The following is a 19,453-nucleotide window of genomic DNA, read 5'->3' as shown; positions in this document are numbered from 1 at the left end:
TGAGGACAGAAACGGAGCCCTCCTCCCTGCTGGTGGGAAGGTGAAACGGTGCAGCCACCGGGGAAGACAGTTTGACAGTTCCCTGGAAAGTTCCACATCAGCCTCCCTGGGATCCAGCCATCCCACTCCAGGGTGTTACCAGGAGAAATGCAAACGTCGTTCACACAGAGACGTGTACGAGGACGTCTGTAGGCCTTGAGGACCCACAGTCATCAAAAGCCAGAAACACCCCAGGTATCTACCAGCAGGTGAACGGGTAAGGGAGATGATGTGGCCACACTGTGGGGGACCATTCGGCCACAAAGCGCAGCACGAATAACACGGACGCATCTGGAGGTCGTCGCGCTGAAGGGAAGGAGCCAGACACAGAGTGTGTGTATCGTATGATCCATTTATGTAAAATTACAGAACACGCAGGCTGATTTGCAGGGACAAGATCGGCTCAGTGGCTGCCTGGGGCCAGGGATGGAGGGAGGAGGGACCGCAGAGGGTGCGTGTGATGGAGATGCCTGTCTTGGTCCTGGTGGCAGCTTCCCGGCGTGCAGTGCAGTTTGTCAGAACTCACTTTAAATGGATGTGGTTTATTTTATGTAAATTATACCTCAATAAAGTTGACTAAATAGCAGGTGAAAGTGTTGCTTGAAATCTTGGGCTTTGATTCTTGAATTTAAACGGTGTTTTGTGACTTAATGTGACTCTGAGGATGCCTCTTAGGGTCCGTGATGTCCGGGGTTTTCCGCGGGGTGGGGGAGATGCTCTCTGCGAGCAAGTGTTGAAGGGACAAAAAGGAAAGACTTGATCACATCCTGTGGGTGAGGAGGGTGCTCCACTGTGGCACCAATGTGTTTCTATCCACAGGGCCCCATGTCACAGGGCAGAGGAGGGAGTCTGGGGAGGGCGTGCGTTTTCAGTGGGTGGCGGCTGGAACTGTCTGAAGAAGGCGGATGCCCCGGATCAGGAGGGGCGCTCAGGGAGGCTTTGCCGGGCACCGTTCCTCCTGCGTGGCCGGTGCCAGTGGCTCTGGCCCGAACCCAGTGTCGAGTGATGTCCTGTGGAGGGGACTGGAGCCTGCAGCCACCTCAGCCTACACCCACTGCAGCTCCCAGCTGCTCGGGGCCCACAACGGTCCCTGCCCAGAACTCCCAAGGCGGGAAAGTGCCCACCACGGAGGCCAGGCGGGGAGCAATTCCACGTCCCGGCCTAAACCGAAGCGTCTCTGTGCCTTCTTCCGAGGACCCTCCAGGCAGTGACGAGGCGGCTGCTGCTGAGGTCGGTCTGGAGTCGGACGCTGCCTGCGGCTGGGTCGCCAGGTCATTTAGAGGTAACTTTTGCGTGTCAGGGTGCTTAGGACAGACTGGGGTGTGATCGCCGCCTTGCAAGTCAGCAGCCCGCTGGAAACATCACAAACGGTGTTACTGCAAGGCCTGTGCAGGGTGGCGCACGGCTCCCGTATTCTGCAATGTGCGGGCTCCGGCACTGAGTCGCACGGCCGTGTGGGGTTCAGCGTGTGTCGCGCCTGTGCGCTCAGTGTGGGGTCCCGTCACCCGCCTCGCCGGCCCCGGCGGGCCCTGGCTCCGATGCTTCCTTTTATCACCCCGAGATGACGTCTTCATGCCTTCCGTCACGAAACAGAAGACTTTGAAGAGGAGGGTCCCACGTGGGCCTGTGTCGCCCAGAGGCACCCCGCGGCCCCAGGGAAGCTGCCGGGTGCAAATGCATTAGGGTTTCACTGGGACGGGATGTGTCTGCGTGACGAGGGCGACCGCCCTCGGCTCCTAAGGTCCCGACTGAGCCGAGAGGGCCAGACGCTGTCCGGGAGGGACTGGGCCCCACCCGAGTCCACACGGCCCCGCAGGCCACGGCTCGCGGCCGTCCTGACCCCGCCTCGCCTCGCGCAGGTCCGCAGGGCTCCGCCCAGGCCCATGAGCTCCGGCCGCGCCGACCACTGATCCCCCAGGGCAGGCCAGGGCCTGATGTCGCTGGCTCCCACCCCGGAGGGGCAGGTAAGGGCCCCCTCGGCACCACGCCTGCCCCGAAAGGCGGGGTCCGCCGCGCGCCACCGCCGCCCTCCTCCCTGCTGCGCCCGAGCTCCTCCCAGTTTGGCCCCGCCCCCTGTGCAGGCCCCGCCCCTGTGCAGGCCCCCCCTCTTATTCCCCTCCTATCCCGATGCAGGCCCCGCCCTCCTCTTATTCCCCTCCTATCCCGTTGCACGCCCCGCCCCATGGTGCCCCTCCGCTTGCAGGCCCTGCCCTCCTGCCCCGCGCATGGCACTGCGGAGCCTCGCCCTCCTGGCTGGCCTTCTGCTGGGAGCTGCCAGCAAGTCCACGGAAAGCATGGTAGGTGCCGCATCACGTGTCCACTCCAGGAAGTCCGCGTCCACTGTGCCTTACAGAGGGCAGCAGATGCACAGCCCTGATGCCTGGCCCCTGCTCTCTTCTGCCCTCTAGAAGTTTCTCTTTTTGCCAAACTGGATCTGTCACCGTAGCTAAAACAGGGTCTCTACAGAGCTACCCCAGCTGGAACTGGCCAGAGCCCCGGGCTGCCTGCCGGGTTACCACCTGCCCAGGAGAGGGGCAGGGTCCCCTGCTGGGGCGTCCTGGCCCCCGCCGCCAGTGGCTCTGCCAAGCCAGTGACACCAGTGTGCTGCGCTTTGGTGTCTGGAAGAGCTGACAGCAGCAGTTCCAACTGCAGCCAGGGACGGTGGCGGCCTCACAGGGAGGGGGTGGGCAGGAGGGGGGGCACCCTCACTGGCTTGGCCAAGGCCACTGTGTGGAACTGGGCCCCTCCCTGGTGGAGACGCTCCCGGCTTCCCTCAGTCACCCTAGACGCCCTCACTGTTCACCACGTTCAGGTGACAGAAGCAAAAGCCCAGCTGTGACAAACACACAAGCTGAGGTCCCCCTGGACACCCCCCCAGCCTGTGCAGCCTGCCCCGTGGTGGGGGTGCAGGCCTGTGCACACGCCATAGACGCCAGCACTGGGCACGTCGGCACTGCACACAGACGCAGCAGGTGTGAGTTTGTCCCTCCCAAAGCGTGGCCTGGCCAGGGCACTTCCTCTGGGGGCCATGCAGAGGACCGCGGGGATGTCAGCGAGGCCAGCGTGACCTGGGGGTGGATGTTCCATGGTGCCACGGCCTTTGGTTGTGGGTGTGGGGCAGCACCGGGTGCCAGCCTCCCCGCCCCTCGCCAGGGTCAGGGTGCCCAGGGTGCTCACGTGTCACCCCAGTCTGGAAAAATGTGCTTCCTTTTCCCACAAAGGAGTCTTTAGGGTCTCAGCAGTAGAGCTCAGCAGGGAGGCGGTGAGGGGCCGTGGAGGGAGGGGCCCCGCAGGGCGGCGTCACAGCTGCCTGGGCAGGTGCCAGGCGGGGCTGGGACACTTTCCCTGCCGCCGTAGGGAGGAGGGATTTCCTCTCACCACGGCTAGGATCACAGCTGAGGTGTTCCTTAATGTAACAGAAAACAGATTAACAAGAAAAACAGCACATTTGATGTAAGTTTTTCATGTGACACAGGAGCCGTCATGATTAAATGGAGAGAAAGAAACAGGGAAGCCCGTCTTCTGTGCCAAGTCTGATAAAAGAAGTGGACAGTCCCCGAGCCACTGTGGGACAGAGGGTGGGATCTGACGGGCGTCGCCTGGGGAGCGCAGTTTGGATTCTGCGTCCCCGGGTCCTCGGGGAGAAGGACGTCCTGAAGCTCAGGCACAGGGACGCACCTCCCCAGTGTGGATCCTACGGCCTCCGGGGAGGAGGGGAGAAGGCCAGAGGCCCTTCCTGCTTCTGCTGTTTTCTCACATGCAGAGGGGCCACACTGTGGGGTAGTGAGCTGGGCCCTGTCACCCAGCGCTGTCACGCAGGGTCCGGCACCGGGTCAGCGTCCGGGTGGGCTGGGAAGCACAGTTCAGACCAGCCCAGGAGTCTCCTTCCTGGCCCGGGGAGTCTGGGGCTGCCTGGGCACCCTGGACAGGCCCGGCCCACTGGCCACACGCCCTGCCCTGAGGGCTCCCAGCACCCGCCAGGAGGAGGAGAGGCAGGGACCTGTGCGAGGCGGCAGGCCGTAGTCGGGTGCGGCAGGGCCCAACCTCTGCCGGCATCTGTCCCTTCCCTGGGCTTTGGTTTACTCTGTCCCAGGCCGAGGTTTCCCGGGGAGGCCGCCCACACGGGGCTCCGGCAGGGGACTATGAGTGGCCGCAAGTCCTGGCCTCGCTCCCGGGCCAGCGGGGGATGGAGGGTCACCACTTCCGACTCCAGAGGAGGCCGGAGCCGCGGAGTTGAGACGCAGCTGCAGGACACCCTTGCCCAGGGCCGCGCTGGGCACGGCGGCTGCCTGGCTGGCCCCGTCCCGGTCTCACCGCTGTCTCCCCTCTAGGCCCAGGAGCCCGAGTGCTGTGTGGATGTGGACGTGGCGGACGTCAATGCTACCTGCCCGGGCACAAGTCTCTGTGGCCCAGGTAAGCCGCTTTGTCACGAGCAGACCCCAGGGCAGCCCGTGTGGGGGCCCGTGAGGAAACACTGCAGAGAGCCGTGGGGCCGGCCCAGAAAGCACGCCAGGCTGGGGGCTGGGCAGCCATTCTCACGGGTGACCGGGTGACCGTCTGGCAGAGGCTGGGATGTTTTTATTTGTCACCGCTGGGCAGAGGTGCTGCCAGCACCTGGTGGATGGGGTCAGGACACCCGTGCCACAGCCTGAGTGCGCAGGACAGCTGGCCACAGAGGGCGCTGGGCCAGTGTCGCGTGCAGAGAGGGAGACCCCTGCTCCGTGGAACATTCCGGAGACCAGGATGGCGCTGGTCGGGGCAGCCAGGGGCGGGGCGCACAGCCAGGAGAAGATGCCAGGACGGAGTCTCCCTGTGGGGCTGTGGGGGACGCGGGTCGGCGGCTCAGGTGGTCCCTCCGAGGGCAGCCGTGGTGCTCTTGTCCTGGGCCAGCCCACCCAGACAGGAAGAGCGGAGTGAGCCCAGAGGGGCTGCTCACAGGGGCAGCGCCCAGGACACTGGTCAGGTGCCACGGGAGGAGGCTGTGACCCCAGGGAGTGGGGCGTGGGGGTCGGAGGACACAGGAAGGCAGCGATGGCTCTGATGGCCCAGGCCGAGGAGGAGGAGGAGGAAGCAGAGTGTGGTTGCCAAGGCAGAGGGGGGTGGGGGGGAAGCCGGCGCCTCGGGGCCTCTGACCTGGGCCACGGCCACGCCCCGTGGACTGCTGGGAAGCCTGGGCCCGCGGTGCCCTTGGGGGGTCTGAGGGCCGAGGCAGCTCCACGCACAGGTGCAGGGGCGGGAATGTCTGGCCCCTTCTCGGCACAGGGTGGGGGTGTCTCTGGGGGGAGCGCCTGTTGGCCAGGGGCTGTGCTGTGGGCCCCACGTTGCTGGGCTCCTGGGCAGAGCCTCCCCGGGGTCCACCTGCCCCCACAATGCCCAGGGGCGGGAAAGAGCCGGACCCCTGCAGAAGAGAGGCGTATTTCTAACACAGCGCTGATTCACGTCGGAGCAGGCAGCCCGGACCAGAGGTTGGACTTGGGCTCTCCCACACGGGCACGGCCAGGGCGACCTGTCGCACCTGAGCCCATGTCTCACCTGGTGTCGGTGCGCTGCCCCGTGTCTGCAGAGGGCCTCCCTCTCGTGGCCCCGAGTGTTCAGATGACACCAGCGAAGTCTATCACGAGAGGCCCCAGGTGTGTGGCTTACCGCCCCCCCGCTGCCGTGCCCCAGGCTGCCTTCAGCACCGCAGTCGGCACTTGCTGAGCATGTGTCTGCTCCGCTCTGAGCAAACTTTGGGATGTTAGAAAAGTGAAGATGTGAGACTCGATTCCTTCCTTAGGGGCCCTGGTCAGCTGGCAAGACGGACCGTCCGCAGACTGCCGGCCAGCAAGAGCCTGGGCAGGCCCTTCTGGGGTGTGTCTGGCTTGGCCTTGCAGGGAGTCCCCAAGAGAGACCCCGGGGGAGGGCACCAGGCTGCCGGGGCCACAGACCGCCCTTGGGTTGAGCCAGCCGGAGGCAGCGGGGCAGGCCTTGTACCGCCTGGGGCCGCGTGAGGGGTGCCCCGTGCGTGAGGTGGGGGCTCCGGGCCCTGGGGGTGGTGTCCGGCGGGGGCCGAGGGGTGGGGGCCGAGGGGTGAGGCCGGCTCCGGTCCAGAGCAGGAGGCCCGGGCGGCACCTGTTTATTTGGGTTCTGGTTTCCCCACTCCCTGTCGGGTGAGTTTGGGCTCAGCCCAGCGTCATTCAACTTCCAGTGTGTCAGTGTCCTCGAATGACAGTTATTTGACAAACTCAGAGTGTGGAGAGAGTCCCAGAAGACGGGGGTTGACACAGAGACAGATCGCGCTCTAGCTGAGAGCCCGCCTCCTCCCGCGCAGGCTGCTATAGGCGCTGGAACGCGGACGGGAGCGCCGTCTGCATCCGCTGCTGGAACGGAACCTCTCCGGCCCACAACAGCTCCGAGTGCAGAAGCCGTACGTCCCCCCCTCGCACCAAGGGGCCACGTCCCCGGTTTGGGAGAACTGGTGGGAGTCGAGGTCCTGGTCCCCACGCCCGTGGGGTTAGCCCCCCACGCCCTGCAGCCCCTGTCCGTCTGTGAACACCCAGGAGCCGTCTCCTGGGGCCCGTGGGTGGCTGTGGGTGAGGGCAGCGCCCCTGCGGCCACTTTGCTTCCACCTTTCCGGCCCCGAGATCCCCTGCAGGCTGTGTGGGCGGGTCCTCGCTGGGGTCCCCGTGGCCCGGCCCCCACCGTGCCTCTCCCGCAGCTGCCGGCCGGGTCACGCCTCTCCCGGTGAACAGGAGCACAGGGAGCCCCGGACGGCCACATGTCGGTAAGTCTCTTGGCTCCCCAGGCCGGAGCCGCTTTGCCCAGGTCCTGGGTGTGGGGCGCCGGTCGGAGCCGCAGCCGGTGCAGACCCTGACAGCTGACGCTGGCCACCGCCGGGCCACGTCCGAACTTCAGGCCCAGTCGCGGGTGCCGTGTGGCAGGGCCCTGGTCAGGAGACGGGGCTGCAGGGAGTCCAGCTGGCGCGGGCTGAGCCGCGGGCTTGCAGTCAGGGAAGTGCTCACGCCAAGCGCACACTCCCTCGCCCACACACGCGTGGCTCTCGGCATGGCCGAGGCTGCAGGGGCGGCCCGAGCCCCGTGCAGAGCCGTGGCTCCCCAAGGCTGGCTCCTGCGAGGCTCACGTGTGCGCAGGGAGCGGCGGGTCTTCTGCTCAGGGTGGGCGTCCCGGGGCATCAGGTGCCCCAGGGCCCTCTGGGTGGTCGGTTTGCTTGCAGGGGGTCCTCACGTGGCGGCCTCCCTCTTCCTGGGGACACTCCTCATCAGCTCCGGCCTCATCCTCTCCGTGGCTGGGTTCTTCTACCTCAAGCGCTCCAGCAAACTCCCCAGGGTCTTCTACAGGAGAAGCAAAGGTATTTCCCGGCCCGGGCACACCCCGCGGGAGGGCAGGGACCCCGCGTGGAAGTGGCCTGCGGCTGGGGACGTCCAGGCCCAGGGCAGACTGGCAAGGGGGGCTGGAAGGGAAGGGGGTGGCGGCACTTGTGCCACTTGCCGGAACGTTCCGTGGGGATTTGGATGGGTCTGTGTGGAGGGCGGGCGTTTGCTGCTGCTCTCAGCACCAAGGGGCCTTGCTCAGGGCCCGGCTCCCCTGCACCTCAGGCAGGCGTCACCTCGGGGTCCCGCGGCCGCTGTGCCCTCTCCCTTCCCTCTCCTGGGGTCGCGGGCGGCCAGCCTGGTGCAGACTCAGCCCCACGGACCCCCGCCCGGGGCCGAGAGCCGCTGCCGGCCCTGTGGTGCTGGGCGGCCCCGCCTGGGGCTGACACAGCTTCCCACCCTCTGGTGCCATCGCCCTGTGGTGACGTGCCACCTTCTTGTCTCGCAGCCCCAGCCCTGCAGCCTGGCGAAGCCGTAAGTAACCCGCGTCCCCCGGCTGACGGGCTCGGGTGGGTGCTGGCGCTGGGCCGTCCTCACGGTGTCTTTTTCTCCTTCTCAAGGCTGCGATGATCCCCCCACCTCAGTCCTCAGGTAACGGCAGCCGCCGCCCCCTGGGGTTTCTCGTCTCGGGGCCAGCGTTTCAAAGTGCCAGACCTCGGGCATTTCACGGGTTGTCCAAACACATGCCCGTCTCTGGGATCTCAGCCACCCTCCTGGGGTCCTCAGGGGACCGTTCCATGAGGCAGGGCCAGGCCAGGCCAGGCTTGGCGGGTCCCCCCGGGACCCCCATCGCTTCCAGGCCCTTCCCTCTTGTTCCTGAGATGCTGAGCCTGTGGGAGGGGGATCCACCCAGGTCCTCCCCATTCCCCCTGCACCTTTTCCAGGTCCCAGCTGGCCCTGGCCTCGCCCCGCGGGCCCTCCCGGGTAGCCTGAGCTTCAGCTCTGCGGGATCCGGCAGGCCTAGGGGTCAGCCCGGGGAGGACCCATTTTATAGGAGAGGCCATGAGCACGGGCTGAGTGAGGAGCCCACGGCTGCACGGCCGCAGGCAGGGCCCCCCAGCCCCTTCCCCAGCCTGTGTTCTTCCCACCGTGCAGAGGTCTGGCGTGGGGCACAGGGGACAGTATCCCTCTTTTTCGGGGACAGAATGGCTCCGAGATCAAGGCTGGACCCGCCCCATTCCGTAGGCACTTGCGTGAGCTCCCAAGCAGCCTGTCCACGAGCCGCCCGTGCTGCCTGAGTGTCCCGGGGCTGCCGTCACAGAGCTCCGCAAACTGGGCGACCTAACAAGAGCCCTTTAGTCTCTGACAGTCCTGCAGGCCGGGAACGAGGGATCAGGGTGCGTGGGGTGAGGGACACTCCCCCGGAGGCTCCCTGGCAGGGGCTTCGCCCCGTCTCTGCCTCCCCCTCCCACAGCCGCCCCTCCCGTCTCCACACCCTCTGCAGGGGACACTGGGCGTTGGACCTGGGGCCCACCTGGGCGGTCTCATCTGAGATCCAAACTTAATCACGTCTGCAGAGACCCTTTTTCTGAGTCAGGTCACATGTGCAGGGCTCAGGGCTCAGGACGTGGTCACAGTTTCCAGGGCTGCCATCAGTCCCCTGCCACGTTGTGCAGAGGTGACCGGCTCCCCTGTCTAAGGGGTAGCTCGGCCCTCACCCAGGTGCTCGGGGCGCAGGGTGCTGGGTCTGACTGAGGGAACAGCCCGTCGGGCTCACTGGCAGCGTCTGCAGGAGCTGGAGCTCCGTGGGGGCCTCGGGGCAGAGTGCGCAGCCCCCTCGCCTGGGCCGCCGGCTCCCCAGAGCCTCTCGAGGGCCAAGACCCAGCTGTCCCTGCTCTCCAGACCCCACTCTGACCCAGCCTGTCTCTGACCCCGTTTCAGTGCGGAAACCACGCTATGTCAGGCGGGAGCGGCCCCTGGACAGGGCCACGGACCCCCCTGGCTTCTCCCCGGTGGAGGCCCGCGTCAGCAACGTCTGACCTGCAGGACCCGACTGCGCCACCTGCTGCTCAGCCGACCCGGAGGGCTGGACGGGCCTGGACACAGCCAGACAGGTGCTGAGTGGGCACCCGGCCCCCTGGAGGTCCCTGCCTCCCGCCCACAGCTGCTTGGTTTAAGGGACGGGAGCAGGTGTCTGCAGGACCTTGGGGCTGGGGGTGAGGCCGTGGGGGGTCTGGGCCCCCCAGGAGACATAGTGGGACCCCCACACCTGCAGCCAAGATGCAGGCCGACCCAAACAGCCAAACCTACATGGCCTTCAGGGTCACCAGGCTGCTCCAGGGGCTGAGCCACTGCGCCCTCCGGAGCCCCTGGGGGACGGACCCCTCCAGCACCACACCCCCGCGGGACCACTCACCCCCACGGGACCACACCCCTGCGGGACCACTCACCCACGGGACCACTCACCCCCGTGGGACCACACCCCCGCGGGACCACTCACCCCTGCGGGACCACTCACCCACGGAACCACACCCCCTCAGGACCACACCCCCGTGGGACCACTCACTTTCGGGAGCTGCGGGAGCAAGTGTCCTGGCCTCCTGCTGGCCCCTTTCTGTTTTTAAGCAGAAAAGTCCTCCAGGCTCTGCTGTCCCTCTGATCCCCGTGCCTGGGCCAGGTGCGGCCCATCCTCCTCCGCCCAGGGACAGGCTCTGCAGCTGCGGAGCTCAAGGCCGGGCACCCACAGGGACATGGGCACCCATGGGCCTCCCCATCCAAACCCCACAGGTCACAGGCCTCGCTGGTGGCCCAAGTCCCAGGGTCCTGCCAGCCGCCCAGGCCACCAGGCTGCTTCCACGCGTCTCTGGTGTGCTGGCCGCAGGCAGCCCTTGGGTCCCCGTGGAGAAAGCCTTGGTGGCCTGGCCACCTTCCGCACCCTGGCTTGGGTTCAGCTGTGGGTCCCGGGTCCTCTGCTGCGACCAGCATCATCTCTGCTAAAGTCTGGTGCACAACCGAGGGTGGCCTGAGTGGGGGCCCCACGCTCCTCTGCACCCCGACACCACGCCCAGCTCCCAGAGACCCAGGCTGGGGGTCCGGCAGCGGGTGGAAGCGCCCGTGTAAAGGCGTGTCAAATAAACTGCATTGCGAGCTGTTTTCTCCCACCGCCGCCTGTGTCCCGGGAGCCTCTGTTCTCTGCAGCTCACGGGGTGCTTGGCTGCCCCAGGCCCGCACCCTCCCTGCACCCGCGTCTAGAGCAGGGTGGGCGGCTCCAGTCAGGCTGAGCCTGCTCGGGGCAGTGGGGGCAGGGGGCCAGGAAGGGCCAGGGAAGGGCCTGCGGGCGTCAGGCCTGCCCCTGGGCAGGGGAGGACGGCGCTGGCCGGGGCCCCCTGCAGAGGGTGGACCCAAGTGCCCTCCACAGAGCAGCTGCGGGGGCAGACGGACCCCAGGGCTCAGCAGGTGCTCCAGCCCGGGGCAGGCGGCGAGGGGGCTGGGCCGAGGCGAGGACCCCCGAGGAGCCTGGCCTGGAGGGCCTCTCCCCACACTGGCCACACCGTGTCCCCTAGGCATGGCGCGTCAGGCACTTGGAGCCGGGTCTGCCCCATAGCCAGGTGCGCCTGGGGGACAGTCCTGAGAGGAGGTGAGCCCTTCTCCGCTCCCCTGGCCGAGGACAACGTCTGTGTCCAGCCCACGTCTGGACAGGGGTCAGCGAGGGCCATGGCCAGGGAGCCCAGGACTGTGGGGTCGAGGGGAGGAGACCCGGAACGCCCTCACCCGTGTGCACGTGGTCTCAAGCAGCCACGCTGGCGTGTTGGTGCATGCGTGCCTGTGCACTCGCATGCCCGCTGGCCAGGTGGCGGGACCAGGGCCCCCACTGCCTGGACGGCTGGCCAAGTCCCTCCGCCGCCGGCCCCTGAGCCTCCTGAGACCTCGTGGGGGCGGCTCCCACCCGGGTCTGGGAAGGGGGGTCTCTGGCTCACTGCGTGAGCTCCAGCCTGCCCCAGACCACGCATTCCTCAGGTCTTCCGTCACCTGCGCCTGCGGGCACTGACGGTCCCCCACGGATCCCAGAGTGACCTCAGAGCTTGGATATTCCCAGGAGTCCTCAGGAGGATGTTCTCAGAGTGGCAGGGACCAGGGCCACTTCCTGGAGGTGGCAGGTGACCCCGCGTCATGATCCAGATGGATCATAGCGGCTCCCCCAGGGACCCCCACCCCCCATGGAGTCCCCCCCACGGACCCCCACTCCCCACGGAGTCCCCCCAGGGACCTCCACCCCCACAGAGTCCTCCCCAGGGACCCCCACCCCCCAGAGTCCCCCCACGGACCCCCACTCCCCACGGAGTCCCCCCAGGGACCTCCACCCCCACAGAGTCCCCCCCAGGGTCCCCCCACAGACCCCCACCCCCCAGAGTCCCCCCCACAGACCCAGGGACCCCCACTCCCCCCAGAGTCCCCCCACAGACCCCCCACCCCTACATAATCCCCCCGAGGACCCCCACCCCCCACAGAGTCCCCTCACGGATCCCCACTCCCCACAGAGTCCCCCCCAGGGACCCCCACTCCCCACAGAGTCCCCCCGAGGACCCCCACCCCCCACAGAGTCCCCCCACAGATCCCCACTCCCCACAGAGTCCCCCCCAGGGACCCCCACTCCCCAGAGTTCCCCCAGGGACCCCCACTCCCCACAGAGTCCCCCCATGGATCCCCCCCCTGGATTCCCACCCAGACCCCTCACTGAGACCCCCATGGCACTGGCTGAGGAGTCTCAGTCTCCCCCCCCCACCGTGGCCATTGTCCCCACCCCACAGCCTCCATGAGAGTCCGGCCTTGGCACCAGGGTGCCCGGGAACGACACCGAGGGGAGAGCTCTGGGGTCCCAGGCTGCCGCTGCGGGGTGGTGGGTGGCTGAGGCCAGCCTGTGAGGTGGCTGGGCCACCGCTCCCACCAGGACGGGCCCCCCCCCTCACCGAGTGTGACATCCCACATCCTGGGGCCAGGCCACACCACCGCGGGGACGGGCCATGCCCCCCAGCCTGACCTGCTCTTGCACTGAGGCCCCCTGTGCTGCCCGGTGGCAGGGACACTTCAGGGCGGGGTGGGGAGCAGCTGGGGCGACACCAGGCCCTGGAGCACAAACAGGGTGTTTGGGGACAGTCGGGGCCACTGGCTACTCTGAGGCTCAGGGGAAGGGCCTGCCAGGAGGCCCACCCAGGAGCCCAGGGGCCCGCAGGGACCGGGGACAGACGCACTTCTGGGGGCTGACGGGGCACTGCCCAGCCCCGCCCCGCTCTGACCCTCACCGCTGCCTGCCAGGGAGAGGACGGGCCGGCCAATCCCTGGGGCCCCAGGCCACACCCCCAGCCAGCCTGACCTGGAGGGTATAAATACACCTGCTGGGGCCCCACTGCCAGCTCACACCTGCCTCAGAGGCCTCCGCACCTGGAAGAGCACAGCATTCCGAGGGCCTCGCCCGCCCGGGACAGAGCAGAGACCGGCGCCACTGGGACAGCTGCTGGCAGCCGCCCCAGGGAGAGAGACCTGCCAGGCGGAGAGCAGGCCGGGCCTGGAGGGGAGGGCGCAGACCCTGCTGGAGCCCGGAAACCCAGAGCCTCGGAGCCCGACGGGGGCCCGCCAAGGGGACCATGCCCAGGACCCGCTGACCCCCGGCCGCCAGGTAGGAGCAGCTCAGCCTGTGCTCACCGCTCACCTGTGCAGGCTCAGGGCGGGGCCCCGTGGTGGAGGGGTGGGGCCCGGTGCCAAGGAACCGGTTCTGTGGGGTGCACAGGTCGGGGGAGGACAGTCCCCAGACCCTGCCAAGGCTGCTGCCTGGCCCGAGGCCACTGCCATCCCCAGGATGTCATGATATCACATGCCGGGTGACTGGAGCACTTGTGACATCACGGCAATGTCGCCTTGACTCAGTCACAGTGATGATTTGGCCGCACCTGAGTCACTCCAACCCACCTGTCTGGGCCTGGCCTCGGGGCCGGGGTCCGGGCTGGGGCCGGGCCAGGCAGTGTGAGGGGCACTTCTGGGGCCGCCTCCTGGGCTCCGTGGGGTCCCGCGGCTGAGGCCTTGGAGCTCACCCAGACAATGAAAGACAGGTCACCCCTTGCCCACGCTCCTCCTGGCAGGACCCCCGTGACTGAGTCACCAGGGCCAGACGCACCTGTGGCTCCCTGGGATGGAGTCCGGGCCAGGGAGGGTCGGGAGGCAGAGCCGGTCCTGGTCCGCTGGGCACCAACCTGGGCCACACCCAGGAGACAGAGCAGGGTCTCCAGGGCCCCTTCCCGGAAGTGGGAGTGGGTCAGACAGAAGAGACCCCACACGCCCAGGCATCCCACAGCCTGGGCGGGGGTGGAGAGGGCATGGCTGGGGCTCGTGGCGGGAAGAAACCTTCCTCCGTTGGCCACAGCCCTCCCTGTCTTCCTGCAGCCCCGAGGCTCAGCCCAGCCCCCAGCCCGAGACCCCGCCCCCACCCTGGCACAGCCGCCTGCATGCGGGGCCTTCACCAGCCAAACCCAGGTCCCCAGCCCCACCCGGGGCCACCTGACCCAGAGCCACAGGCCCCCTGAGAGCTGCACCGTAAGGGCCCGGGTCCTGCTGGCCGCTGGCCTGGGTGACCCCCACCCCGAGCTGCACTTTCCGCACTGGCTGCCGTGAGCCTCCCATGACGTGGGCTGTTGTCATCACCCTGATTTCTGCCCAGGCAGAAGAGCCAGTCGGGGCAGTCGGCACGACGCCCTGTGCACACATCTGTGACCCACGGACGCTCCCCCGGCACAGCCGTGTAACGGGGTGGAGGCAGCTGGGATTGCACCTTGGGGTGCAGGGCCCCCCGGGCACAGGTGGACCTTTCTGGAGGTGCCACGGGGGGACAGAGCCCTGCTCTGGGATCTCTGGGGCTGGCGCTGGGCACAGGCGGAGCAGAGGGAGACAGAACAGAGCTCGCAAGAGAAAGGGCGGCCCACGGTCTCTCACACGGTGTCTGTCTCACAGCTCAGAGCCATGTCATCCGGCCAGCAGGTGTGGCACACGGCCGTGCCACCCCCTCGCCGGAGCAGCTCCACAGCCTCAGTGCCCAGGTCCCCCGGCACCCCTGGCTCGGAGAAGGTGGCCTCCCCGCTGGAATGCTCCATCTGCTTTTCGGGCTACGACAACATCTTCAAGACGCCCAAGGAGCTCGCCTGCACCCACGTCTTCTGCCTGGAGTGCCTGGCCCGGCTGGTGGCCGCCCAGCCAGCGGGCCACCCTGGCGGTGAGGCCGTGCCCTGCCCATTCTGCAGGAAGCCCACGGCTGTGCCACCCGCCGGGGCCCCCGCGCTGCGCACCAGCCGCCAGCTGCAGGCCCGGATGCCGGCGCACCTGCAGCGCGAGGAGCCCGTGTGGCTGGACGGCACCAAGCTGTGCTGCCAGCCTCCGCCCGCCACGCCCGGCCAGGCGCCCGGCTTCGTGTGTGTGGACGTGGGCCTGCGCAAGCCCGCCGAGACCGCCGCGCCCACACCGGCCCCAGAGCCCGTGCCCCGCCGGGGCCGCCTGGCCCGCTGCTGGGCGCGCTGTGGGGACTGGCGGCGCATGGCGCTGGTGTCCGCCCTGCTGCTGCTGCTCTTCTGCGTGGTGCTCTGGCCCGTGCAGTGCGCACTCAAGACCGGGAGCCTGCACTGCCTGCCCCCGCGCCCCGCGGCCACCGCCAGCGCCCCGGCCGCCTTCTCCCTCGGGCCTCTGACGGACAACTAGGGTGCACGCGCGTCCCCCGCTGACCAGGCTCAAGGGCGCAGCAGCCACTGGAGGTCGTCCCCCAAAGAGCACCATCATCTCGGGGGACCCTATCGGGCCCCCCAGGACCTGCACGCCATCCAGCCTGCCCCCCCTAAGGCCTGTCCGGTGGGATGAGCAACAGGCCCCCGAGCCACGCGGCCGGCCCTCCTCACACACTGCGAGTCACCGTGAGGGCGGCCCCTCACCAGGGAGGACTGGCCGTCTTCCTGCACTCAACATTTCGCCACGAGCCCCTCAGAACCCCCTCTTAGGCGGGGTCATGTGGCCCTCTGACGGGGTCGGGGGCAGAGTGGAGGCAAGGCATCTCCCCCACACCGCCTGCCCCCACCCTATGCAGAAACTTCCCAGCCGCCCCTCCGACTTTTGTGAGTTGTACGTTTTTAAATAAATTATTTGTGTCCACATTTGGTTCCAGGTCCCTGCCCTGTCCCCAGCCTCAACCCGAGGATACCCCACTGGGTCAGACGCCTGGCCGCCACAGGGACGGGGCCCACGGCTCCAGGGCACCTGGGGCAGGGCCGGCAGGAGGGGGGGCTTGGGCCAGGCCCAGAGCCCTGCTGGGGGGCATTCTCCTCCCCATCCCCTACTGTGGACACCGTGGCCCACACCCCCAAGGAGTCATGGCCCCCGGCCCCCCGGGAGCCCTGGACGGAGCCGCAGCATCCACGGCCCTGAGGGCACCAAGCCTCGTGGCCCACAGGTGCAGAGATGCCCACCGCGTGTGGCCTGGAGATGTGGACACAGGCCCCTGCAGACCTGCCCGCCCAGCCCGGCGGGTGGGGCGGCCCCACCCGACCTGCCTTCAGCCAGGAATCCTGCAGTACCAGGCGGGCACGGCCGGGAGAGCCCGGCCTGCTCACCCCTGACCCTAGGGCCCAGGTACTTCCTGGTCCAACCAGCTGGGCCTCTGGCTAGGGTGGGGAGGGGGCTCAGGGAGACCCTGGAGAAGCGGGGTCCAGCTGGGGGGACCCACACGCACCCATGCCCGAGGCCCCAACAAAGGCACGGAACTGAGGACACGGCACTTTACTGAAAAGCCACATGACCACATGCCATTCCATGATCGAGGTGCCACCACAGACCACAGGCCAGTGACATCACACACACGGTCATGCACGTGTGGGCCACGCCCTCGGCTCCGCTGGACCAGGCACGTGTGGCAGTGTGCAGGCAGTCACGGGCATGTCACCCACGCCCTACTCGACAAGCACGAGTCCAGCCTGTGACCATGACAGCCGAGCGGCCGGCTGAACTCCAGCCCACCCAGGGCAGGAAGCGCTGGCGCCGCAGTGAGGCCAGGCGCAGACTGAGCCCTGGGGTCCCTGGCCACTCGCACAGGCCGGCACGGGGTGGCTGCGCCTGCACACACACAGGCTCCCACCCCCACCCCAGGGGACCAGTTACAGCCCTGCCTGCCCCTCCTCCACCCTCACCTGGGAGCCCCGCTGCCGGAGCCGGCCAGGGAGGCCGAGGGGCAGAGCCCAGCACCCTCCCCCGCCCGCCGCCGCGCCCCTGGACCCCGGGGGCCGCCGCCCGGCCCCGACCCCGGCGCCCAACTCACGCCCGAGCGCCGGGGGCAGCGCGGGCCTCGGTGGCGGCGGGGGTCGCGGGGCGCGGCCCCCACGTCCAAGTAGCCGCGCTCCTCCTCCCGCTGCGTGCCCGGGGGGAGGAGCCGCAGGTCAGCATGGTGACGCCCCCCGCAAGGCCCCGCCCCCACCTGCTCGCGCAGGCGCGGCTGCTCGCCCTGGATGCGCCTCTGCAGCGCCAGGTGTACGGACGCGGACTCCGCCTCGGTCCGCCGTGCCCGAGCGCTGCCGCCGCACCGGCTGGACCGTCTTCCGGACGTCGACGCCGCCGTCCACCCCTGGGGACGCGCGTGCTGAGGGCGGGGCCGGCGTCGCGGGGCTGGTGAGGGCGGGGCCGCCACGGAGGGGCGGGGCCAGTCGGCGAGGGCGGGGCCGCCACGGAGGGGCGGGGCCAGTCGGCGAGGGCGGGGCCGCCACGGAGGGGCGGGGCCAGTCGGCGAGGGCGGGGCCGCCATGGAGGGGCGGGGCCGGCGCAGCTCGCCCCGCCTGCGGGCCTCGTCCACCACGTCACGATCACGTGACCGTGCCCATGCGTCCGCTGCTGCCGGCGCTGTTTGGACGACCCAGGCGGACTGTGGCGGTTCGGGGTCGAGGCCCAGGCCCCGCCCTCACCCATGCCCGCCCAGCGGCCCAGCCCCGCCCCCGCCTCACCTGACGTGCGCCAGCATAGGCTCCGCCCCTGCCGCACCTGCGGTCCCGCCCCGGCCCCGCCCTTGCAGGAGGCCCCGCCCAGAGCCCTGGGCTCGGCTCGTCCCCGCTGCCCCGCTGCGCAGCGCCGCGGCCGGCTCCGGCGGGTCCTCCTGGGCGGTCGCGTGGTCGGGCCGGCGCCACGGCGGGGCTGGCGGCGCTAGGGAGCGGCAGGCCCTGACACGGCGGGCTCGGCGGGTGCGCCGCGTGGAGTGCCGGGGTGGCCGCGCCGAGCGGCGGGAGGACGGGCGAGGGCGGAGACGGCCCAGCCACACTGTGCTCGTCCTCGCAGCCAGACACCCGGCAGCGGTGTAGCTCTGGCCGGTGCCAGAAGCGCTTGTTCCGGGGGCAGCACCTGCATCGGCCTCGCTGGCAGACAGCCCGCCCTTGCCCCGCGCCCTGCAGGGACACACGCATGCACGTGCCTCCACGGCGGCTCTCGGGACCCTCCCCCTCCCCCCCGTGTCTCACAGGCTCCTCTGCCCAGTCAGGAAGGGCCATTTCCTGGACCGGCTGGAGGAGAAGCCCTGGGACAGCCAGCACCTCGCTCCTACCCGGCCTCGCTCCACCTCCGTGGTGGTCATGACGATGACACGGGTCCTCTGGTGCGTCCTGGCACAAAAGGCAGCCACGTGGCCTGCAGACAGCCCTGTATGGCGATGTACTCATTGCCCACTCCATGGCCTGGCTCCTCCTCTGGGTCATTCTGAGAGGGAATGGGGCCGACTGCCCGTTCCTTCCGGCATGGAGAACAGAAGTCTAAGCAGGTATTACCCAAAGGAGCCCCAGGTGGCTCGAACAGCCTAGGCGGGGGAGGGGCTTGGGACTAGAGTTTGGTCCAGCTGCTCTGAGGGCCCCATGGGGACCTGTGGCCACCCATTCCTTGAATATCTGCTGTCCTGCCAGGGTCCGCACTTTGCCCACGCCCCTTGGGACCGTGGTTTTTCCTGGACCTGTCAGCGGGGTCTGGGCATGGCCAGACATGGTGCAAGATGTCCCATGTGGTCCAGGCCGGGTCACGTGCGCAGTGTGCCTCGCACACCCACCCTGACGCAGTTGGCAGGGATGTCGTCTGCTCCAGGCGCACTGTCGTCCACATCGCAGGACACGAGGACATGGGTGGTGGCACCTGCAAGGGGAGGGCAGACCCCGGGGAGGGGAACGGAGATGAGCAGGGAGGGGCCCGTGTGTGCAAGAGAGTGTCACAGCCGTGTGGCAGACTCCCTGCCTGCTTTCCCCAGGACCCTCTGCCGGATGGGCCCCCATGCGTGCAGGTGGTGGAGGACAGGCCTGCCACCCGGGCCTGCCCTTCCTCACGGGGAAGGATGTTCTTGTAGCGATTCTTGGGCTTGTTCTCGGACACTGTCCCTCCTTCCGGGGGTACAGGAGCTGGCATGCAGCATCTAGAAGTGATGGAGGCTTCGGCCCAGGGCTCTGGCTCTTCCCAGCACCCTGGACACCCACCCCCTCCTGAGCCCCTGCCCCAGCCCCAGCCCCAGCCGACGGAGCAGGTGGGTCACACCTCCAACTCCTCCCGGAAGCCCTGCCTGGCCTTCCCGCTGCTGAGCAGCCTTGCTGAGCTCTCGCACACGGCCCTCGGTGCTCTGTGCCTGGGTCCTGGTGTCCGGAGGGGCTGGCAGGGAGAGGCCTAGGTCCAGCCGGCCCCTACCCCGGCCCTGGGAGGTTGCCGAGGCCCTCGGGAGGGCCTGTCCAGCCCAGCTGGGCCCACCCCCCTGACCCAGTGTGAAGCCCCCAGGCCTGCTCTTGCCGGTCGCAGCAGGAAGCTCCTGGCGGCCCCTGGACAGGAGCAGTTTCTCTCCCTCCACCCTGCTGATGCTGGGGTGAAACCACCTGGGAGGGGTAAGCAAGTCGGTGACCCCGACCCAACCTCCGTTGTTTCCATGGTGACGGCAGTGGCTGGGGGCCGGAGGCCCTGGCGGGGAGGCCGGGGCAGGGGGTCCTGGGGACGGGGTGGGCAGGGCAGGCTCTCAGCACCTGCACAGGACACCGTTGGGGCTGCGGCTCACACTGGGGTCCCAGGGCAGGGCCTGC

The 19,453-nt window shown here is 68.6% G+C and overlaps 2 protein-coding genes across 4 annotated transcripts; both read left to right on the top strand.

Moving 5' to 3' along the window:
- The first annotated feature begins 646 nt into the window (after positions 1-646).
- Positions 647-10,498, top strand: CUNH1orf159 (chromosome unknown C1orf159 homolog). 3 transcript variants are annotated; one of them, XM_069464658.1, is made up of 9 exons: positions 1,940-2,003; positions 2,243-2,336; positions 4,371-4,452; positions 6,350-6,445; positions 6,737-6,802; positions 7,253-7,387; positions 7,858-7,883; positions 7,970-8,000; positions 9,291-10,498. In XM_069464658.1, the coding sequence occupies exons 2-9, from the start codon at positions 2,265-2,267 to the stop codon at positions 9,386-9,388; spliced, it is 606 nt and encodes a 201-aa protein (XP_069320759.1). In that variant the 5' UTR covers positions 1,940-2,003; positions 2,243-2,264; the 3' UTR covers positions 9,389-10,498. The 3 variants fall into 3 exon arrangements, with proteins under 3 accessions (XP_069320758.1, XP_069320759.1, XP_069320757.1); XM_069464656.1 differs by having other exon boundaries at positions 6,737-7,387; XM_069464657.1 differs by lacking the exons at positions 7,858-7,883; positions 7,970-8,000; positions 9,291-10,498 and adding an exon at positions 647-1,321 and having other exon boundaries at positions 1,899-2,003; positions 7,253-7,317.
- Positions 10,499-14,357: 3,859 nt separating this feature from the next.
- Positions 14,358-15,086, top strand: RNF223 (ring finger protein 223). Its single transcript, XM_069464640.1, has one exon. It carries the CDS (start codon positions 14,358-14,360, stop codon positions 15,084-15,086), a length of 729 nt encoding a protein of 242 aa, XP_069320741.1.
- The last annotated feature ends 4,367 nt before the right edge of the window (positions 15,087-19,453 follow it).

Source organism: Eulemur rufifrons, unplaced genomic scaffold (genome assembly GCF_041146395.1).
Source record: "Eulemur rufifrons isolate Redbay unplaced genomic scaffold, OSU_ERuf_1 scaffold_84, whole genome shotgun sequence".
NCBI lineage: Eukaryota > Metazoa > Chordata > Mammalia > Primates > Lemuridae > Eulemur > Eulemur rufifrons.
Note: the sequence above shows the minus strand (reverse complement) of the source record. Positions and strands in the feature narration are given on the sequence as shown.